The sequence below is a fragment of the Stegostoma tigrinum genome, chromosome 12 (genome assembly GCF_030684315.1).
Source record: "Stegostoma tigrinum isolate sSteTig4 chromosome 12, sSteTig4.hap1, whole genome shotgun sequence".
In the NCBI taxonomy this organism is placed as follows: Eukaryota; Metazoa; Chordata; class Chondrichthyes; order Orectolobiformes; family Stegostomatidae; genus Stegostoma; species Stegostoma tigrinum.
Window position 1 is genome coordinate 1343489 of NC_081365.1, and position 23024 is coordinate 1366512.

Sequence of the window (23024 nt, forward strand, 5' to 3'; positions counted from 1 at the left end):
GTCGAAGGCTGACAATGTGTGAGCAGGAGGCTGTTAGTGTAGAAAGTCTGTTATGGTATTGTGAGCTGCTGCTGGCTGGCATCCACTTCCACTCCATTAATTTTCCCCAGTATCCACAGTCTTTCAGCAGAGCCACTTGCAGATTTCCACACCTCGTTACCTTGACATTACCTGACATTCGCTTTCGGAGTCTGTCAGCTGTCAGATGTGCAGTGTTTCCCTGCCCCCACTTTGGGGCTCAGCCAGTGTAGGGCAGGGATGCAGTGTGAAAGTAAATGGACAACTTGACTTTCTTTCATTTCCTTTAACTGCAAGTATCTCCAACAAGAAAGAATCTAGCCACTGGCTTTGGCGATCGATTGCCATCATTGTATACCCCACTAGGGGTTACCTTTGACCAAAAACTCAACTGGACATGCCACATAAACGTGAGCAGGTCAGAGGCTAGGAATACAGCAGTGAGTAATTCACCTCCTGACTACCCAAAGCCTGTCCATCATCTACAAAGCACAAGTCAGGCGTGTGATGGAATACTCCCACATGCCTGGGTGGGTGTGGTCCAACATGACTCAAGAATCTTGACACTATTTGGACATAGCGATTTCCTGATTGGCATCACATCGACAAACATTCACTCCCTCCACTAGCAATGTTGAGGGCAGCATTGTGTACTGTCTACAAGATGAATTGCAGAAATTCACCAACGCTGCTTAGATAGTACCTTCCAAACCCATAGCCACCTCCATCTTGATGGACAAGGGTAGTAGAGACATGGGAACACAAGCAACATTGAGAAGGAGTTGAGAATTTGTCTCTGATGTTTCAGTCTTTACTAGCATTAGGATGGGGGTTACTGATTATCTTGTGGATGGATTTGGGTGTAGACAAACACTGGTGAAAATGCAGTCTCATATTCCCTTCAGCCTGCCTGAATTCACTGATAATCATGAGATGTCAGTGCTATATAGGACAGAACAGCACAGGAATAGACCCTTCGGTTTACCATGTCTTGCTGACCACGATGCCATTGTAAACTAATCCCATCTACCAGCATATGGACCATGTCCCTCTATTTTCTGCCCATTCATGTGTTTGTCGGAATGCCTCTTAAACTTTGCTAACGTACCTGCATCTACTACCTCTTCTGTCAGTGTACTCCAGGCACCTATTACCCTCTTTGCTTTAAAAAAACAATTACCTCTAACATCTCTTTCAAACTTGCCTACTTTCACCTTAAATCTGTGTCCTCTAGTATTTGACATTTACACCCTGGGGAAAAAGGCACTGACTATCCACCGTATCAATGCCTCTCGTAATTTGATATACTTTCATTAGGTCATCCCTCAGCCTCCAACGCTCTAGCAAAAACAATCCAAGTTTGCCCAACCCCTCCTTGTAACTAATACTCCAATCCAGGCAACGTTGTGGTGAAAGTTTTTTACAGCCTCTCCAAACCCTTCACAAGCTTTTGTGCTCCTGAGATGATGCTGGGCCTGCTGTGTTCATCCAGCCTCACCTTTTATTATCTTGGATTCTCCAGCATCTGCAGTTCCCATTATCACATTCTTCGTGCAGCGTGCTGACCAGAATTCCCACAATACTCCAGGTGTGGCCTGATTGAAGTTTTGTCCAGCTGTATAATGACTTTGCAACTTTATACAGAATGCCCCAGCTGATGAAGGCAAGCATGTCACATGCTGTGTTTACCGCTTTATCTACTTGTTTTTTATTCATTAGTGATACTCGAGTGTCACTGGCTGGCCAGCATTTATTGCCTGTCCCTTTTCATAAGTGAATAAATGAAAAGTTCACAGCAATCTGACAGTTGTGTTAAAGTATTCACGTCTTGGAAAGAGGCAGTTGATTGTGTGGCTTAAATCCCTTTGTATCCAACATAGTTTTTAAAATTTATTCATTCATTGAACATGGGTGTCGTGAACTGGGTCAACATTTATTGCCTGTCCCTAGTTCCTCCCTTGAGAAGGTGGTGGTCCATTTTTTTTCTTTATTCTTCACGGGATGAGAGCATCGCTGACCAGGCAGCATTTATTGCCCAGAGGGCAGTTTAGAGTCAACCGCATTGCTGTGGGTCTGGAGTCAAATGTAGGCCAGACTAGGTAAGGGTGGCAGTTTCCTCCCCTAAAGGACATAGGTGAACTAGATGGATTTTTCCGACAATTGACAATGGATTCATGGTCATCATCTGATTCTTAATTCCAGATATTTGTATTGAATTCACATTCCATCATCTGTCATGGCAGGACTCAAACCTGGATCCCCAGAACATTGTCCGGGTCTCTGGATTAACAGTCCAACAATAATACCACTAGGCCATTGCCTCCCCGTCCATGTGCTATAAGCTAACCCAAAATGCCCTTAGCAAGGCAATTCCGTATTTCCAAGCCAGTTTGTTGAGTGGGTGAAGGGGAACGTGCGTTGGAGGTGTTCCCATGTATCTGAGGCCCAGTCCTTCTAGATGGAAGGGGAAGGTGCTGCCCAAGGATCTTCAGTTAATATTTGCCACTTTCTGGGAGCAACCTAAGATCCCTTTGTATATCAATGCTCCTAAGGGTCAGTCATTTTCTGTATAATTGCATTTGACTGCCCAAAATTCATCACCTCACTCTTGTACAGATTAAACTCCATCTGCCATTTCTCCGTTCAGCCTTCCAACTGATCTGTGTCCTGCTGTATCCTTTAACAAATTTCCACACTACCCACAACTCCCCCATTTTCATGTCATTTTCAGACTTACTGATGAGACACTGGTGTCTGAATCATTTCTGTATATTATAAACTAGAGGCCCCAGCACTGATCCTTTCAGAACACCATTGATCACAAACTTCCAGTCAGTGAAATACACCACTTCAACTACCCTCCAACTCGATAATTCACTGTGGATTCCATTAACTTAATCTTCTGGACCTGTCTATCATGAGGTATACTTTACTAAAGTCCATATAGACAATATTCACTGCCCAACCATTTCTTCCACAAAAAACTCAATCCAGTTCGAGACACAAGACATCCGCCACATAAATCAACACTGACTATCCCCGATAAATCCCTTCTTCTCCAATTACAAGTAAATTCTATCCTTAAGAATCTTCTCCAATAATTTTCCTAACACTGATGTTAGATTCACCTGTCTATAATTTCCTGGATTATCCCTGTTGCCTTTCTGAATAAAGGAACAACATCAGTTACTCTCCAGACTTCTAGGACCTCTCCTGTGACAAAAGAGGATTGAAAGATCTCTGTCAAGGCCCTAGCAATCTCCTTCCTTGACTCCCTCAGTATACTGGGATAGATCCCATCATGCCCTGAAGACTCCTCTACCTTAATGCTTTACAAGACACCCAACAACACCACATTATTAATACTGACATGTCCTTGAACATAAACACGCTGCTCCCTAATCTTGCTATCATCCATGTCATACCATCCATATGGACGTACATGGAATAGTGTAGGTTAGATGGGCTTGAGATCGATATGACAGGTCGGCACAACATCGAGGGCCAAAGGCCTGTACTGTGCTGTACTGTTCTATGTTCTATGTCCTTCTTGGTGAATACCAGTGCAAAGGACTCATATAGGACCTCACTCATGTCCTCTGGGTCCAGGCATATATTTCCTCCTTTGTCCTCGAGTGGACCAACCCTTTCCTTTGTTACCATTTTACGACTAATGTATGTATAAATGCCTTGGGATTCCCGTTAATCCAACTTGCCAAGGACATTACATGGTCTGTTTCAGCTCTCCTAATTCCTTGTTTAAGTTATTCTCATCATCAAAGGCCTTACTTGATTTCTGTTTTCTAAACCTTACGTATGCTTCCTTTTTTTTGACGAAACTTCCAATATCTGTCATTGTCATCCAAGTTTCCTGAATCTTACCTTTGTTACCTTTCATTTTCACAGAAGTATGCTGGTCCTGAATTCTAATCAACTAGCCTTTAAAGGATTCCCATATGTCAGATGTGAATTTACACTCAAATAGCTGCTCCAATCTAATTTCTCCAGTTCCTGCCTAATATTGTTGTGATTAGCCTTCCCCACATTTCCCTGAAGACCAGTCTTGGCCTTATTCATAATTATCTTAAAACTGATGGAATTATGATCACTGTTCCCAGTTACTGTATTTGACAGATCTGTGCACCTCTGTTACCTGGATTTGTTCAGTTTGCTCGACTGTGTGCTGAGAGGAATAAGAACACAAGGACTAGGAGCAGGAGTAGGCCATTCAGCCCTTCGAGCCTGCGCCGTCATTCAATAAGATCATGGCTGATCTTTTCGTGGGCTCAGATCCACTTACCCACACTCTCACCGTATCCCTTAATTCCTTCATTGTACAAAAAAAATCTACCTTAGCTTTAAAAACGTTTACTGATGTAGCGTCAACTACTTCACTGAGCAAGGAATTTCATAGATTAAAAACCCTCTGGGTGAAGAGGTTTCTTCTCAATTCAGTCCTTAATGTGCTCCCTCTAATCTTGAGGCTATGCCCTCTTGTCCTAGCTTCATCTGCCAGTGAGAACATCCTCTCTACTTCTTGATTATTCCCTTCATAATTTTAAATGTTTCTAGAAGATACCTCCTCATTCTTCTGAATTCCAATGAATATAATCCCAATCTATTCAGTCTTTCCTCATAAACCAATCCCCTCAACTCAGGAATCAACCTAGTGAACCTCCTCTGCACCCCCTCCAGTGCCAGTACATCCTTTCTCAAGTAAGGAGACCAAAACTGCACACAGTACTCCAGGTGTGGCCTCGCCAGCACCTTGTACAGCTGCAACATAACCTCTCTGCTTTTAAACTTAATCCCTTTAGCAATGAAGGACAAAATTCCATTTGCCTTCCTAATTACTTGTTGTACCTGCAGACCAACCTTCTGTGATTCATGCACAAGGATACCCAGATCCCTCTGCAGAGCAGCATGCTGCAACTTTTTACCATTCAATAGACAGTAGACGATAGTTGCTGGAGTAGGCCTTTTGGCCCTTTGAGCCAGCACCACCATTCATTATGATCATGGCTGATCATCCACAATCAGTATCCTGTTCCTGCCTTATCCCCATAACCCGTGATTCCATTCAAGAAATAATCCTTTTTACTATTACTCCTACCAAAATATATGACTTCACATTTATTTACATTGTATTCCATCTGCCAGACCTTCGCCCACTCACTCAATGTATCCATGTTCCTCTGCAAAGTTTCACTGTCCTCTGCACGCATTGCTCTGCCACTGATCTTAGTGTCATCTGCAAACTTTGACACCCTACATGTGGTCCCCAACTCCAATAGCAGCAAGGAGATTGAAGAAAGCATAGGTCGGCAGATTTTGGAAAAGTGTGGACGTAGTAGGGTTGTTGTAATGGGCGACTTTAACTTTCCCAATATTGATTGGAACCTCCTTCGAGCAGAAGATTTGAATGGAGCTGTTTTTGTAAGGTGTGTTCAGGAGGGTTTCCTAACTCAGTACGTTGACAGGCCGACAAGGGAAGAGGCCATTCTAGACTTGGTGCTCTGAAACGAGCCAGGGCAGGTATCAGATCTTGTGGTGGGAGAGCATTTTGGCGATAGTGACCATAACTGCCTCATGTTCTACCTAGCTATGGAGAAGGAGAGGATTAGGCAAAATGGGAGGATATTTAATTGGGGAAGAGGAAACTATGATGCGATTAGACATGAGTTAGGAAGCATGGACTGGGAGCAATTGTTCCATGGTAAGGGCACTATAGACATGTGGAGACTGTTTAAGGAACAGTTGTTGCGAGTGATGAATAAATATGTCCCTCTGAGACAGGCAAGAAGGGGTAAGATAAAGGAACCTTGGATGACGAGAGCGGTGGAGCTTCTTGTCAAAAGGATGAAGGTAGCTTACGTAAGGTGGAGGAAGCTAGGGTCAAGCTCAGCTCTAGAGGATTACAGGCAGGCGAGGAAGGAGCTCAAAAATGATCCGAGGAGAGCCTGGAGGGGGCACGAGAAAAGCTTGGCAGAACTAATTAGGGAGAACACAAAGGCATTTTACACTTATGTGAGGAATAAGAGAATGGTCAAAGAAAGAGTAGGGCCGATCAGGGATAGCATAGGGAACTTGTGAGTGGAGTCTGAGGAGGTAGGGGAAGCCCTAAATGAGTTTTTTGCTTCTGTCTTTACGAAAGAAACGAACTTTGTAGTGAATGAAACCTTTGAAGAGCAGGTGTGCATGCTGGAATGGATAGAGATAGAGGAAGCTGATGTGCTGAAAATTTCGTCAAACATTAAGATTGACAAGTCGCCAGGCCCGGACCAGATTTGTCCTCGGCTGCTTTGGGAAACGAGAAGTGCAATTGCTTCGCCACTCGCGAAGATCTTTGCATCCTCGCTCTCCACTGGAGTCGTACCTGAGGACTGGAGAGAGGCAAATGTAATTCCTCTCTTCAAGAAAGGAAATAGGGAAATCCCTGGCAATTACAGACCAGTAAGCCTCACGTCTGTCGTCTGCAAGGTGTTAGAAAGGATTCTGAGGGATAGGATTTATGACCATCTGGAAGAGCATGGCTTGATTAAATGCAGTCAACACGGCTTTGTGAGGGGCAGGTCATGCCTCACAAACCTTTGAGGATGTGACTAGAAAAGTGGATGAGAGTCGAGCTGTGGATGTGGTGTATATGGACTCCAGTAAGGCATTTGATAAGGTTCCCCATGGTAGGCTCATTCAGAAGGTCAGGAGGAATGGGATACAGGGGAACTTAGCTGTCTGGATACAGAATTGGCTGGCCAACAGAAGGCAGCAAGTGGTAGTAGAAGGAAAATATTCTGCCTGGAAGTCAGTGGTGAGTGGTGTTCCACAGGGCTCTGTCCTTGGGCCTGTACTGTTTGTAATTTTTATCAATGACTTGGATGAGGGGATTGAAGGATGGGTCAGCAAGTTTGCAGACGACACGAAGGTTGGAGGTGTCGTTGACAGTATAGAGGGCTGTTGTAGGCTGCAGCGGGACATTGACAGGATGCAGAGATGGGCTGAGAGGTGGCAGATGGAGTTCAACCTGGATAAATGCGAGGTGATGCATTTTGGAAGGTCGAATTTGAAAGCTGAGTACAGGATTAAGGATAGGATTCTTGGCAGTGTGGAGGAACAGAGGGATCTTGGTGTGCAGATACATAGATCCCTTAAAATGGCCACCCAAGTGGACAGGTTTGTTAAGAACCATATGGTGTTTTGGCTTTCATTAACAGGGGGATTGAGTTTAAGAGTCATGAGATCTTGTTGCAGCTGTATAAAACTTTGGTTAGACCGCACTTGGAATACTGCGTCCAGTTCTGGTCGCCCTATTATAGGAAAGATGTGGATGCTTTGGAGAGGGTTCAGAGGAGGTTTACCAGGATGCCGCCTGGACTGGAGGGCTTATCTTATGAAGAGAGGTTGACTGAGCTCGGACTCTTTTCATTGGAGAAAAGGAGGAGGAGGAGAGGGGACCTAATTGAGGTATACAAGATAATGAGAGGCATAGATAGAGTTGATAGCCGGAGACTATTTCCCAGGGCAGAAATGGCTAACACGAGGGGTCATAGTTGGAGGAAAGTATTTTGGGGATGTCAGAGCCGGGTTCTTTACACAGAGAGTTGTGAGAGCGTGGAATGCGTTGCCAGCAGCAGCTGTCGAAGCAAGGTCATTGGGGTCATTTAAGAGACTGCTGGACGTGCATATGGTCACAGAAATTTGAGGGTGCATACATGAGGCTCAATGGTCAGCACAACATGGTGGGCTGAAGGGCCTGTTCTATGCTGTACTGTTCTTTGCTCTATGTTCTATCAGAGAGGGGGATGGGGAGAGGGTTCTGGAATAGAGAGGGGGAGGCGGACCGAAGTTGGAGAGAAAAGAAGATAGGTGGAGAGGAGAGTATAGCTGGGGAGGTAGGGCAGTCCAGGGAAGACGGGCAGGTCAAGGAGGTGGGATAAGGTTAGTAAGTAGGAAATGGAGGTGCGGCTTGGGGTGGGAGGAATGGATGGGTGAGAGGAAGAACAGGTTAGGGAGGCAGAGACAGGCTGGGCTGGTTTTGGGATGCAGTGGGGGGAGGGGAAGAGCTGGGCTGGTTGTGTGGTGCAGTGGGGGGAGGGGACGAACTGGGCTGGTATTGGGATGCGGTGGGGGAAGGGGAGATTTTGAAGCTGGTGAAGTCCACATTGATACCATTGGACTGCAGGGTTCCCAAGCGGAATCTGAGTTGCTGTTCCTGCAACCTTTGGGCGGCATCATTGTGGCAGTGCAGGAGACCCATGATGGACATGTCATCTAAAGAATGGGAGGGGGAGTTGAAATGGTTCGCAACTGGGAGGTGCAGTTGTTTATTGCGAACCGAGCGGAGGTGTTCTGCAAAGCGGTCTCCACGCCTCCGCTTGGTTTCCCCAATGTAGAGGAAGCCGCACCGGGTACAATGGATACAGTATACCACATTGGCAGATGTGCAGGTGAACCTCTGCTTAATATGGAAAGCCATCTTGGGGCCTGGGATAGGGGTGAGGGAGGAGGTGTGGGGGCAAGTGTAGCACTTCCTGCGGTTGCAGGGGAAGGTGCCGGGTGTGGTGGGGTTGGAGGGCAGTGTGCGGCTAACAAGGGAGTCACGGAGAGAGTGGTCTCTCCGGAAAGCAGATCAGGGTGGGGATGGAAAAATGTCTTGGGTGGTGGGGTCGGATTGTAGATGGCGGAAGTGTCGGAGGATGATGCGTAGTATCCGGAGGTTGGTGGGGTGGTGTGTGAGAAGGAGGGGGATCCTCTTAGGGCGGTTGTGGCGGGGGTGGGGTGTGAGAGATGTGTTGCGGGAAATGCGGGAGACGCGGTCAAGAGTGTTCTCGAAGAACTTGGACATCTAGGATGTGTGGGAGTGGAATGCCTCACCGTGGGAGCAGATGCTGCGGAGGCCCACCCTCCTGCAAAAATTCCATCCCCTATTCCCAATTCCTCCGCCTCCATTGTGAAGACCGATACGAAATACCTGTTCAGTGTCTCAGCCTTTTCATCATATCCCATAACTAAATTCCGCTTCTCATCCTCAAAAGGGGCAACGTTTACTTTAGCCACTCTTTTTCGTTTTATATATTGATAGAAACTTTTGCTATCTATCTTTGTATTCTGTGCTAGATTTTTCTCACTTTCTATTTTACTTTTCTTTATATCTCTTTTTGTGGCTTTCTGTTCACCTTTTAAAGTATTTCCAATCTTCTAGTTTCATGCTGTTTTTGGCTACTTTGTATGCCTTCTCTTTCAATTTGATAGCCTCCCTTATTTCCTTAGAAGCCCATGGCAGATTACCCTTTTTCTTACAGTCCTTCCTTTTCACTGGAACATACTTTTGCTGAGCATTTTGAAAAATTGCTTTGAAAGTTCTCCACTGCTCATCAACTGTCCCACCATAAAATATTTGTTTCCAGTCTACTTTAGCCAAGTCCTCCCTCATTCTATTGTAGTCCCCCTTGTTGAAGGACAGGACCCCTGGTATTGGATTTTATCTTCACACTTTCCCTCTGTATTCTTAATTCAACCGTACTGTGATCACTCCTTCCAAGAGGATTCCTAACTATGAGGTCATTAATTATTCCCGTCTCATTACACAGGACCAGATCTCGGATAGCTTGCTCCCTCGTTCGTTCCATTACATACTGTTCAAGAAAACTATCATGGATACACTTAACGAACTCCTCCTCAAGGCTACCCTGACCGAGCTGGTTCGACCAATCTGCATATAGATTAAAATCCCCCATGATAATTGTCGTACCATTTTTACAGGCACTCGTTATTTCTTTGTTTATTTCCTGTCCCAATGTAATATTATTTGGTGGCCTATAGACTACAGCTATCAGTGACTTTTTCCTCTTCGAATATCTAATTTCCACCCAAATGGATACAATCTCATTCTCCATAGAACCTATCTCATCTCTCAGCACCGCCCTGATGTCGTCCTTGAATATCAGAGCTACACCACCTCCCTTACCTTCCTGTCTATCCTTCCAAATAGTCTGGTACCCCTGGATATTTAACTCCCAGTCGTGACCATCCTGTAACCATGTCTCTGTAACGGCTACCAAATCATATTCATTCACGATCATTTGTGTTGTTAACTCATCAACCTTGTTACGAATGCTATGAGCATTCAGGTAAAGTGCCTTTATGCTAGCTTTCTTACCCTCATGATTTCCAACATCTCTAATGATATCTCCTGAGTTATCCTTCCTTTCTGCTTCATTCATAGTCTGCCTCGAGCTTAAACCCTCCTGCACACATGCTAACCTGCCGCTTGCCTTTCTATTTACCATCATACTCCATGTCATTTTCCCTTTCCCTTCCCCCCGACTCACTAGTTTAAAGTCCTAGTGACCACCCTACTTATTTTTTATTTCACTAGAATCTTTCAAGTTGACTTAAAACCATAGAATCTCTACGATGTGGAAACAGGCCCTTCAGCCCAACAAGCCCACACCAATGCTGGACCATCCCCCTATAACCCACACACCCCTGAACGCTAAGGGCAATTTAGAATGGCCAGTCCACCTTGCCTGCACATCTTTGGACTGTGGGTGGAAACCGGAGCACCCAGAGGAAACCCATGTAGACATGGGGAGAATGTGCAAACTCCACACAGACAGTTGCCTGAGGCTGGAATCAAACCTGGGTCCCTGCCACTGTGAGGCTGCAGTGCTAGCCACTGAGCCACCGTGTAACCCCCAACTTGTTGCATTTTGTGCCCTCTCCCTCCAGTTGTTTCATCTCTATCGTGTCTATTGAATGAGGTGGATAGTACACTTGATATATCACTTGTATTATTTGAATGAACTGTTTGTGTGGAAAGATTGTGGTATTTCTATTGTGTCATTGTGTTCTCAGGGTGATGCCGGACCTTGTGGTGAAATCAAGACTTCAGCCACAACAGCACCTGATGAATTTGTGAAATTTGAGAGCACTCCAATTCCAAAACCCATCTTCTTCAAGAAAGCCAAAAGTGCTGAACCTGTTTCCAAACAGCAATGTAATATGGTGAGAATGTGCTTGTGGAGTAGATCAGTGAAAGCTGACACAAACTGTGTGGGATCGCACTTTGCACTATGTACCTTATGTGCCGTTCTTAGTGGGAGTGATGATCCAGATATTAGTCAGGAAGGAGGCTTGTACGGCATTAGCTGAAATCAACATAATGAGAGAGGGGGAAGTATTAATCTTTCAAGGTTCTCAGGACAGGGTAAACAGGGAGAAATTGAGGGTCATGATTGAGAGGAACTTCCAGCCAGCTTCTGTAAGGGCTCAGGGCACAGTTCCTTCCTGTTCATGGTATATAGCAGTGATTTGGGCTTCATTGTAGGGGTTGTAATCAAGATGTTTGCAGATGCAACAAAAGTAGCCTTGGTTATAGAACATCGAACATTACAGCGCAGAACAAGCCCTTCGGCCCTCGATGTTGCGCCGGCCTGAGAACTAATCTAAGCCCCTCCCCCTACACTATCCCATCATTATCCATATGCTTATCCAAGGACTGTTTAAATGCCCCTAATGTGGCTGAGTTAACTACTTTGGCAGGCAGGGCGTTCCATGCCCTTATCACTCTCTGAGTAGAGAACCTGCCTCTGACATCTGTCCTAAATCTATCACCCCTCAATTTGTAGCTATGCCCCCTTGTACAAGCTGAAGTCATCATCCTCGGAAAAAGACTCTCACTGACCACCCACAATCCTCTGATCATCTTGTATGTCTCTATTAAATCCCCTCTTAGCCTCCTTCTCTCCAATGAGAACAGACCCAAGTCCCTCAGCCTTTCATCATAGGGCCTGTGCTCCAGACCAGGCAACATCCTGGTAAATCTCCTCTGCACCTTTTCCAATGCTTCCACATCCTTCCTATAATGGGGCGACCAGAACTGCACGCGATATTCCAAATGAGGCCGCACTAGCGTTTTGTACAGTTGCAGCATGACATCACGGCTCCGGAACGCAATCACTTTACCAATAAAATCTAACACACTGTAAGCCTTCTAAACAGCACTATCAACCTGGGTGGCAACTTTCAGGGATTTATGTACATGGACACCAAGATCCCTCTGCACATCCACACTACCAAGAATCTTTCCATTGACCCAGTATTCTGCCTTCCTATTATTCCTCCCAAAAGTGAATCACCTCACATTTATCCATATTAAACTCCATTTGCTACCTTTTGGCCCAATTCTGCAGTTTATCCAAGTCTCCCTGCAACCTGCAACATTCTTCCACACTGTCCACCACTCCACCGACTTTAGTGTCATCTGCAAACTTACTAACCCATCCATCTATGCCTGCGTCCGAGTCATTTATAAAAATGACAAACAGCAGTGGTCCTAAAACAGATCCTTGAGGCACACCACTAGTAACCGGACTCCAGGCTGAATATTTTCCATCATCCACCACTCGTTGCCTTCTTACAGAAAGCCAGTTTCTAATCCAAACTGCTAAATCTCCCTCAATCCCATGCCTCTGTATTTTCTCCAAATAGCAAGGAGGAACGTGTAGTCTCCAGGACGAAGTCACTGGACTGTTCTGATGGACAAGAAAGTGACAAGTGGAATTCCACCTGGAGCAGTGTGTGCAGGACAGACAAAGGGAGGGAGTAAAGCATTCAGGTAAATGAATAGTTCGAGCTGCAGAAAGGGCTTTAACTGTAATAGAGAGGTGTGGGAGGGTTCCAGGAGGGAATATGTAGGTTTACACAGTAAAATGGTTTGGCAGCAATGCAGTAGTGATATGCAGGGTAAGACTGAAGCAGGTGTACAAACGTGGGGAAAAAAAACAGCAAAAGGGTCTAAACAGAGGCCTCTGGGACAAAATGATGAAAGACAAAATTAATGTCTTTTGAATGCATATAGTATTGGAACAAAATTACTGAATTAATGGCACAAATAGAAGTTAATGGTTACATCATGTGGCCATTGCAGATCCTGCCCACCAAAAAAGCAACTCTTACCTGCTTCCATTTCACCCTCGCTTATCCACTCATTTGGTGCCCTTGAATTCTGACAGCTTTGGAATTATTCATGCCACTCTTATCCTTCACTGGGATGCTGAGACACCAGGAGATCAAAGCTGGGAACTGGATTGCAGCAGAGTATGGCAGAAGATAGAGGACGTGTGAAAAGGCAGCACATCAATCATGTGTGACTTTAATTTGGCAGATTGGGATAAACAAATTGATAGAGATAACCTTGAAGAAGATATCATGGACTGTATTCGGAACGATTCCTGGAACAACATTACAGACTGGGTTATAATGTAGACAGAGGCCATTTAGCACATTGTGCCTTCCTCATTGGGTTAAATGAGCATGATTATGAAGTGCCAATGTCCTACTGTTTCTCCATATATTTGCACAGTCTTTCTATCAAAATTGGGCCGCCCATTTGGCTGGATAGCTGGTTTGAGATGCAGAGTTACACCACAGTGTGGGTTCAATTTCTGCACTGGCTAAGGTCACCACAAAGTTTCGGTCTCCTGACCTTCCCCTTCCCTGAGGCGTGTTGACTCTCCTGTTAAGCCACCATCATTCGACTCTCTGATGAGAGAGCAGCCCACTGAGACTATGGTAATTATTACTGTTTCCATTCAATAACCATCCAATTCCATTTTAATTGCCTCACTTAAACCTGTGTTCACCACGTTTCCAGGCAATGCATTCCATGTTCTGAGAACTTGCTGGGTGAAGATGTTCCCCTCACTACTTTTGCACATCACTTTAAAATCTGTGCTCTCTTGTTCTTGTTGCTGTTATGAGTAGGGAAGTTGCCAACCCAACCAGGAATCAGGCTGTTATGATCTGGTGGTGTGTCATGAGGCAGTTTTAATTAATGTCAAAATCACAAATCATTAGAAGGAGGCCATTTGTTTCATTGACAATGTAAATGATCCTCTAAGAAATGATGATGATAAAATGGTAGAATATGGCATTCAGTTTGAGGAACTCGGTGAGAAACAAGTACTGGGAACAGGAATAAGGGCAGAATTGCCAGAAGTTGGACTGGGAAAGGGGTTCAGCCACAAAGACTGTTCAGGAACCAGAAAACTCAAGTTTAGGAAAATAGGTCAGGACTCACAGTGAACTTGTATCCCAATGAGGAAGAAGGATTCTAGGAAGGTGATACACTAACCATGGAACCAAGGATTGAACAAAGAACAAAGAAACCTACTGAGTTTTGAGAAGATTTGTAGCTCAGGTTGAGGCTCTGGATGTGAGTTTGCTCGCTGAGCTAGAAGGTTAGTTTTCAGACGTTTCGTCACCATTCTAGGTAACATCATCAGTGAGCCTCTGACAAAACCTACAGCACAGGAACAGGCCCTTCGGCCCTCCAAGCCTGCGCCGATCAAGATCCTCTGTCTAACCTGTCATCTATTTTCTAACGGTCTGTGTCCATTTGCTCCCTGCCCATCCATGTACCTGTCCAAATATATCTGAAAAGACGCTAACGTGTCTGCGTCTACCACCTCCGCTGGCAACACATTCCAGGCACCCACCACCCTCTGTGTAAAGAACTTTCCACGCATATCTCTCAAACTTTCCTCTTCTCACTTTGAACTCATCACCCCTAGTAATTGAGGCCCCACTTTGGGAGAAAGCTTTTTGCTATCCACCCTGTCTATACCCCTCATGATTTTGTAGACCTCAATCAGGTCTCCCCTCAATCTCCGTCTTTCTAATGAAAATAATCCTAATCTACTCAACCTCTCTTCATAGCTAGCACCCTCCATACCAGGCAACATCCTGGTGAACCTCCTCTGCACCCTCTCCAAAGCATCCACATCATTTTGGTAATGTGGCGACCAGAACTGTACACAGTACTCCAAATGTGGCCGAACCAAAGTCCTATACAACTGCAACATGACCTGCCAACTCTTGTACTCAATACCCCGCCCAATGAAGGAAAGCATGCCATATACCTTCTTGACCACCCTCTTGACCTGCATTGTCACCTTCAGGGAACAATGGACCTGAACACCCAGATCTCTCTGTTCATCAATTTTCCCCAGGACTTTTCCATTTACTGTATAGTTCGCCCTTGAATTTGATCTTCCAAAATGCATCACCTCGCATTTGCCCGGATATTAAAGATGGTGTCAAATTGAAAGAATTAAACATGATCCTGGGTGTGAAGAGATCGAACAGTGCCAGTCAGGGGACTGGGAAAGGTATAAAAGCCACCAGAAGATGATGAAGAGAGTATTTTTAGTGGTAAACAAACACAGACAGTAAGTGCTTCAAATACATGAGAAGGATGAGGGAGGCCAACGTGGGCACAGGCCCTTTAATGAATGAGATGGAGAAGTAAGAATAGGGAACCAGGAAGTGACAAGTTAGATCTGGGGTTATGTACTTTGGTAAGAACAATAGAAGGGGTGAACATTATTTAAATGTTCAGTATGGAAAGGGTTAGGAATCTAAGCACATCGCCATCTCTTTATCGAATGGGAAGAGGGACGGTAAACACAGGACTGAAGGTGTTGTATCTGAATGCACACTGTATACAAAATAAGGTAAATGAGCTTGTGGCACAAATTGGAATTGGTGAGTAGGATGTGGTGGGCATCACGGAGTTGTGGCTGCAATGGGATCAGGATTGGGAGCTAGATATCCAAGGATATACATCGTGTCAAAAAGAAAATCAGATGGGCGGAGGGCTTGCCTTATCAGTATGAAATCAAATTAAATCAATAGCAAGAAATGATATAGAGTCAGATGGTACAGAATCTGTGTAGGTAGAGTTGAGGAACTGCAGAGGTTTTAAAAAAAACCCATAATGGGAGTTATGTACAGGCCTCCAAAGAGTAGTCAGGATGTGGGGAACAAGATACAACTGGACATAGAAAAGGTGTGTAAGAAAGGCAAGGTTACAGTAATCACGGGAGATTTCAATCCGCAGGTGGACTGGGAAAACCATGTTGGTAGTGGATTGCTAGAAAAGGAGTTTGTGGAATGTCTACAAGATGGCTTTTTGGAGCAGCTTGTGGTGGAGCCCACAAGGGAACAGGCCATACCCGATTTGGTATTGTGCAATGAAGCAGACTTGTTAAGGGAGCTTAAGGTAAAATAACCCTCAGGAGGCAGTAATCATTAGATGATAGAATTTACTCTGTAATTTGAGAGGGAGAAGATAGAATCAGAGGTAATGGTATTACAGCTGAATAAAGGTGACTACAGAGGTATGAGGGAGGCACTGGGCAGAATTGACTGGGCGAGGAGCAAAGCAGGAAAGACAATGGAACAGCAACGGCAGGAGTTTCTGGAAGTAATTCAGGAGACGCAGCAAAAATGCATCCCTAGGAAAAAGAAGCATGGCACAGGGAGGATGAGACAACCATGGCTGCCGAAGGGCACCAGGGATAGCATGAAAGCAAAAAGGAAAGCATGTAATGTGGTGAAGGGCAGTGGGAAACCAGAGGACTGGGAATCTTACAAAGACCAACAGAGGGCAACAAAAAAAAAATAAGGAGGGAGAGGATTGAATATGAGGGTAAGCTAGTCAGTAATGTAAAAGATGACTGTAAGAGTTTCTTCAGATACATAAAGGGTAAAAGAGAGGCAAAAGTGGATTTTGGGCCACTGGAAAATACAGTGGAGAAATAGCAGTGGGGAACAAAGAAATGGCAGAAGGACTGAACAAGCAGTTCGTGTCAGTTTTCACGGTGGAAGACACGAGTAATCTCCCAGAAATTCAGGGGAGTCGGGGCAGAGCTAAGTATGGTGGCCATCACTAAGGAAAAGGTGCCAGTAAAACTGATTGGCCTGAAGGTGGATAAATCCCCAGGACCAGATGGACTACACCCCAGAGTTCTAAAGGAGATAGCTGAAGAGATAGTGGAAGCATTAGTGGTGATCTTTCAGGAATTGCTCGAGTCAGGCAGGGATCCAGAGAACTGGAAAATTGCTAATGTGACACCCCTGTTTAAAAAGGGAGTAAGACAAAAGACTGAATATTACAGGCCGAATAGCCGAACCTCAGTCATGGGTAAGATTTTGGAGTCCATTGTGAAGGATGAGACTTTTGCATACTTGGAAGTCTGTGGTAAAATACGGCAAAGTCAGCTGGGTTTCAAAGAGAACAAAGAAAATTACAACACAGGAACAGGCCCTTTGGCCTCTAAGCCTCTGCCGATCCTGATCTTCTATCTAAACCTGTCACTTATTTTCCAAGGATCTGTTTCTCTCTGCTCCCTGCCCATTCATATATCTTTCTAGCATCTTAAATGACGCTATCATGCCCATCTCTACCACCTCTGCTGACAAAGCGTTCCAGGCACCCATCACTTTCCACGCATATTTCCCATAAACGTCTCTCCTCTCACTGTGAAGTCGTGACCCCTAGTAATTGAGTACCCCACTCTGGGAAAAAGCTTCTTGCTATCCACCCTGTCTATACCCATCATAATTTTGTAGACCTCAATCAGGTCCCCCCCAACCCCCATCTTTCCAATGTAAATAATCCTAATCTACTCAAACCCTCTTCATAGCTAGCACCCTCCATACCAGGCAACATCCTGGTGAACCTCCTCTGCACCCTCTCCAAAGCATCCACATCCTTTTGGTAATGTGGCAACCAGAACTGTACGCAGTATTCCAAATGTGGCCGAACCAAAGTCCTGTACAACTGTATCAGAGATAATGGGAACTGCAGATGCTGGAGAATCCGAGATAACAAAGTGTGAAGCTGGATGAACACAGCAGGCCAAGCAGCATCTCAGGAGCACAAAAGCTGATGTTTCAGGCCTAGACCCTTCAATCAGAAAAAAATGATGAAGAGCCTTGGCCCAAAACGTCAGCTTTCCTGCTCCTAAGATGCTACTTGGCCTGCTGTGTTCATCCAGCTCCACACTTTGTTATCTCTGATATAACTGTAACATAACCTGCCAACTCTTGTACTTAATGCCCCGTCCGATGAATGAAAGCATGCCGTAAGCCTTCTTGACCACTGTCTACCTGCGTTGCCACCTTCAGGGTACAGTGGACCTGAACACCCAGATCTCCCTGTGCATCAATTTTCCACAGGGCTTTTCCATTTACTATATAGTTCGCTCTTGAATTGGATCTTCCAAAATGCATCACCTCGCATTTGCCTGGATTGAACTCCATCTGCCATTTCTCCACCCAACTCTGTAATCTATCTATATTCTGCTGCATTCTCCGACAATCCCCTTCACTATCTGCTACTCCACCAATCTTAGTGTCATCTACAAACTTGCTAATCAGACCATCTATACCTTCCTCCAGATCATTTATGTATATCACAAGCAACAGTGGTCCCAACACCGATCCCTGTGAATCACCACTGGTCACAGTTCTCCATTCTGAGAACTCCCTTCCACTACAACTCTGTCTCCTGTGGCCTAGCCAGTTTTTTATCCATCTAGCTAGTACACCCTGGGCCCCATGCAACTTCACTTTCTCCATCAGCCTACCATGGGGAACTTTATCAAACGCCTTACTGAAGTCCATGTATATGACATCTACAGTCCTTCCCTCATCTATTTCATCAAGGGGAGGTCATGCCTGACCAATTTGCTAGAATTCTTTGAGGAAGTGACGAGCAGTTTAGACCAAGGAGAGCCGATGGATGTTATCTACCTGGGCTTCAAGAAGTCCTTTGATAAGATGCAACACAGGAGTAAGATAAGGGCGCATGGATTTAGAGGCAAGGTTCTAGCATGGATTGAAGATTGGCTGTCTGGCAGAAAGCAGAGAGTGAGGTTAAAAGGGTCTTTCTCAGGAAGGCAGCCAGTGACAAGTGGTGTTGTGCAAGGGTCAGTGTTGGGACCACAGCTTTTCACTTCATCCATTAAATGATATATATGAAGGAACTGAGGGCATTCTGTGGATGGTGTGGTTCGGAAGGGGCAGCCCCTCCCTAGGTTGTGGGGCTGTTCCTAACCAGGAGGACTTGGATTTCAGGTTAATGTTTTGAAGAAGACACTGCTGGTGGTCTGGACATTGCTATGAGAGGTTGGTTGAGCTTAAGAGCATTGCATTTCCTGAAGTTCTAGGATCTGCCCCATGTAGTTCTATAACCTATGGGGCTGTCATACCAAGAGCTGAGTGGTTCCTTGCCAGGCCATGCAGACCCAGTGGGTCTTCTGTGCATTAAATGTTTAAAATTCTGTGACCAAACTGATTTTCCTTGGTTAGCCCAGTTGCGTTGTTTAAAAGGAGTTTCTGTTTTCTCTGATTTTGCAGATTAAAGTCATGTCCATGTCCAGTGCAAAGAAAGTGCGGTTTGGGCTGAAAAAGAATACGACAGCAGGTAAGGTGTGGCAGCAGGAGCCGCTGAATTAGTGAGCTTTCATCCCCTAGGCTTGGCATGTGGTGCTAACTGAGGAGTGAATGCTGGCAAGAAGCAGCTTGTGGCTGGGTATGGCGACTCAGTCCGGATACAAACTAAGGCGTTGTTATAGGGCTGGTTTTTATATGTTAGAGCTCACGTCCCCAGAGTATCAGCCTGGGGCACGGGGTGACTAATCCAGTGACATGATCACAATGCCATCTCCTCCTCGTTTGGAAACTGCAGCTCCAGGCATTACTGGTAAACATTGACCCATCACCATGACTAACACTGTGTGATTGGTAGGGGACAAGTCGGGTATGTTTTTCTCTCTCATTGGTTCCCTCCACCTCCCACAAAACCAGTTGAGCAGCTGTTTTTTTCAGACTCAGCAAAGTAGTGCCACTGCCAAATCACTCCTGGTGCTTGGTATTGAAGTTTCCCACCCAGAGTACATTTTGTGCCCGTGCCATCCTCAGTGCTTCCTCTAGGTGTTGTTCAACATGTAGGAGGACTGATTCATCAGCTGAGGGAGGACGGTATATGGTAATCAGCAGGCGGTTTCCTTGCCCAAGTTTAACCTGAAGCCATGAGACTTCATAGGGTCCGGAGTCAATGATGAGGACTCCCAGCGCAACACCCTCCCGACTGTGTACCGTGGTGCTGCCCCATCTGCTCGGTCTGTCCTGCTGGTAGGAGAGGTGTCACGTACAATTGAGTACAGAATTAGGTGGATAGCCCTGATCAATGCCTGACTGTGAGAGAGTGCAGGAGGGTGGATTTTAGATTTCTGGGTCACTGGGGGCAGCAGGACCTATACAAAGCGGATGGGTTTCTCCTGAAGCGGATTGGGACCCTAACCCTAGGGAAGTTTGCTGATGCTATTGGAAGGGGTTAACCTAACTTGACAGGTGCTGGGATTCAGCGGCAATGTTCAGCGGGGAAATGAGAACAACCAGGATTAGAAGAGGCAGCAAAGAAATCAGGAAAGTACAGACATTATGGAGAAGTTACAGCACAAGGGAGCTTGGCGAGGTTGGGTGGGATTTATTTTAAAGGAGACTGAACAAGGGACGGATTTGTTAAAGTAAAATGTGATGTCATAGCTGTCACTGAGACAGGGTTGAGAGAGGAGGCAGGATTGACTGCTCAATATTCAAGGATACAGAGTCCTGTGGTTAGAGAGGGAAAGAGGTAAAAGAGGAGGGAGGGCCACAACATTGACAGGATGCAGAGATGGGCTGAGAGGTGGCAGATGGAGTTCAACCTGGATAAATGCGAGGTGATGCATTTTGGAAGGTCGAATTTGAAAGCTGAGTACAGGATTAAGGATAGGATTCTTGGCAGTGTGGAGGAACAGAGGGATCTTGGTGTGCAGATACATAGATCCCTTAAAATGGCCACCCAAGTGGACAGGGTTGTTAAGAAAGCATATGGTGTTTTGGCTTTCATTAGCAGGGGGATTGAGCTTAAGAGTCGTGAGATCTTGTTGCAGCTCCATAAAACTTTGGTTAGACCGCACTTGGAATACTGCGTCCAGTTCTGGTCGCCCTATTATAGGAAAGATGTGGATGCTTTGGAGAGGGTTCAGAGGAGGTTTACCAGGATGCTGCCTGGACTGGAGGGCTTATCTTATGAAGAGAGGTTGACTGAGCTCGGACTCTTTGTTGGAGAAAAGGAGGAGGAGAGGGGACCTAGTTGAGGTATACAAGATAATGAGAGGCGTAGATAGAGTTGATAGCCAGAGACTATTTCCCAGGGCAGAAATGGCTAACACGAGAGGTCATAGTTTGAAGCTGGTTGGTGGAAAGTATAGAGGGGATGTCAGAGGCAGGTTCTTTACACAGAGAGTTGAGAGCATGGAATGCGTTGCCAGCAGCAGTTGTGGAAGCAAGGTCATTGGGGTCATTTAAGAGACTGCTGGACATGTATATGGTCACAGAAATTTGAGGGTGCATACATGAGGATCAATGGTCAGCACAACATGGTGGGCTGAAGGGCCTGTTCTGTGCTGTACTGTTCTATGTTCTAACCTCTGGACAACCTCCAATGTCAGCACATCCATCTTAAGAAACGGGACCCAAAACTGCTTACGATATTCCAAATGCGGTCTAACCAGAGCCTTAGGCAGCCTCAGCAGTACATCCCTGCTTCTGCGTTGTAGCCTCCTCAAAATGAATGCTAGCATTTCTTTAGCCTTCGTAACTTCCAGCTGAACCTGCATGTTAACCTTAAGAGAATCCTGAACTAGGACTCCCAAACCCTTTGTGGTTCAGATTTCCGAAGCCTTTCCCCATTTAGAAAATAGTCTGCACTGCTGTTCTTCCTACCAAAATGCATAATTTCCTCAAAACTAACTGTTTTACTCTCTATCTTTGTGTCATCTGCAAACTCAGCAAGAACATCCTCCCTCCGTTCATTGAGATCATTAATGTATAATGTGAATAGTCATGGTCCCAACACTAACCCTGTTGAACTCCACTAGTTACTGGCTGCCATCCTATAAAAGACTCCTTTATATCCATTCTTTGCCTTCTGCCAGTCAGCCGATCCTCTATCCATGCCAGTGCCTTACCCCAACACCATGGGTTCATATCTTATTTAGAAGCCTATTGTGCAGCACCTTGCCAAAGGCCTGAATAACAGGCTTTAAAATCCCACCAACAACTGAAGTCAGATTCGCCAGCCTTTAGTTCTCTGTCTTCTACCTTAGAACATAGAACATAGAACATAGAACAGTACAGCACAGAACAGGCCCTTCAGCCCACAATGTTGTGCCGACCATTGATCCTCATGTAAGCACCCTCAAATTTCTGTGACCATATACATGTCCAGCAGTCTCTTAAATGACCCCAATGACCTTGCTTCCACAACTGCTGCTGGCAACGCATTCCATGCTCTCACAACTCTCTGCATAAAGAACCTGCCTCTGACATCCCCTCTATACTTTCCACCAACCAGCTTAAAACTATGACCCCTCGTGCTAGCCATTTCTGCCCTGGGAAATAGTCTCTGGCTATCAACTCTATCTATGCCTCTCATTATCTTGTATACCTCAATTAGGTCCCCTCTCCTCCTCCTTTTCTCCAATGAAAAGAGACCGAGCTCAGTCAACCTCTCTTCATAAGATAAGCCCTCCAGTCCAGGCAGCATCCTGGTAAACCTCCTCTGAACCCTCTCCAAAGCATCCACATCTTTCCTATAATAGGGCGCCCAGAACTGGACGCAGTATTCCAAGTGCGGTCTAACCAAAGTTTTATAGAGCTGCAACAAGATCTCACGACTCTTAAACTCAATCCCCCTGTTAATGAAAGCCAAAACACCATATGCTTTCTTAACAACCCTGTCCACTTGGGTGGCCATTTTAAGGGATCTGTGTATCTGCACACCAAGATCCCTCTGTTCCTCCACGCTGCCAAGAATCCTATCCTTAATCCTGTACTCAGCTTTCAAATTCGACCTTCCAAAATGCATCACCTCGCATTTATCCAGGTTGAACTCCATCTGCCACCTCACAGCCCATCTCTGCATCCTGTCAATGTCCCGCTGCAGCCTACAACAGCCCTCTACACTGTCAACGACACCTCCGACCTTTGTGTCGTCTGCAAACTTGCTGACCCATCCTTCAATTCCCTCGTCCAAGTCATTAATAAAAATTACAAACAGTAGAGGCCCAAGGACAGAGCCCTGTGGAACTCCACTCACCACTGACTTC

The 23024-nt window shown here is 45.5% G+C and overlaps 1 protein-coding gene across 2 annotated transcripts in view; it reads left to right on the top strand.

Annotated features, from left to right (window-relative positions):
• LOC125456996 (ribosomal RNA processing protein 1 homolog A) overlaps positions 1 to 23024 on the top strand; it is a 53572-nt gene that overhangs the window by 27324 nt on the left and 3224 nt on the right. For both annotated transcript variants that reach the window (XM_059650017.1, XM_059650016.1), the window contains exons 14-15: positions 10873 to 11022; positions 19225 to 19291. In XM_059650017.1, coding sequence (XP_059506000.1) covers positions 10873 to 11022; positions 19225 to 19291 — 217 coding nt within the window. The remainder of the gene's footprint in view (positions 1 to 10872; positions 11023 to 19224; positions 19292 to 23024) is intronic.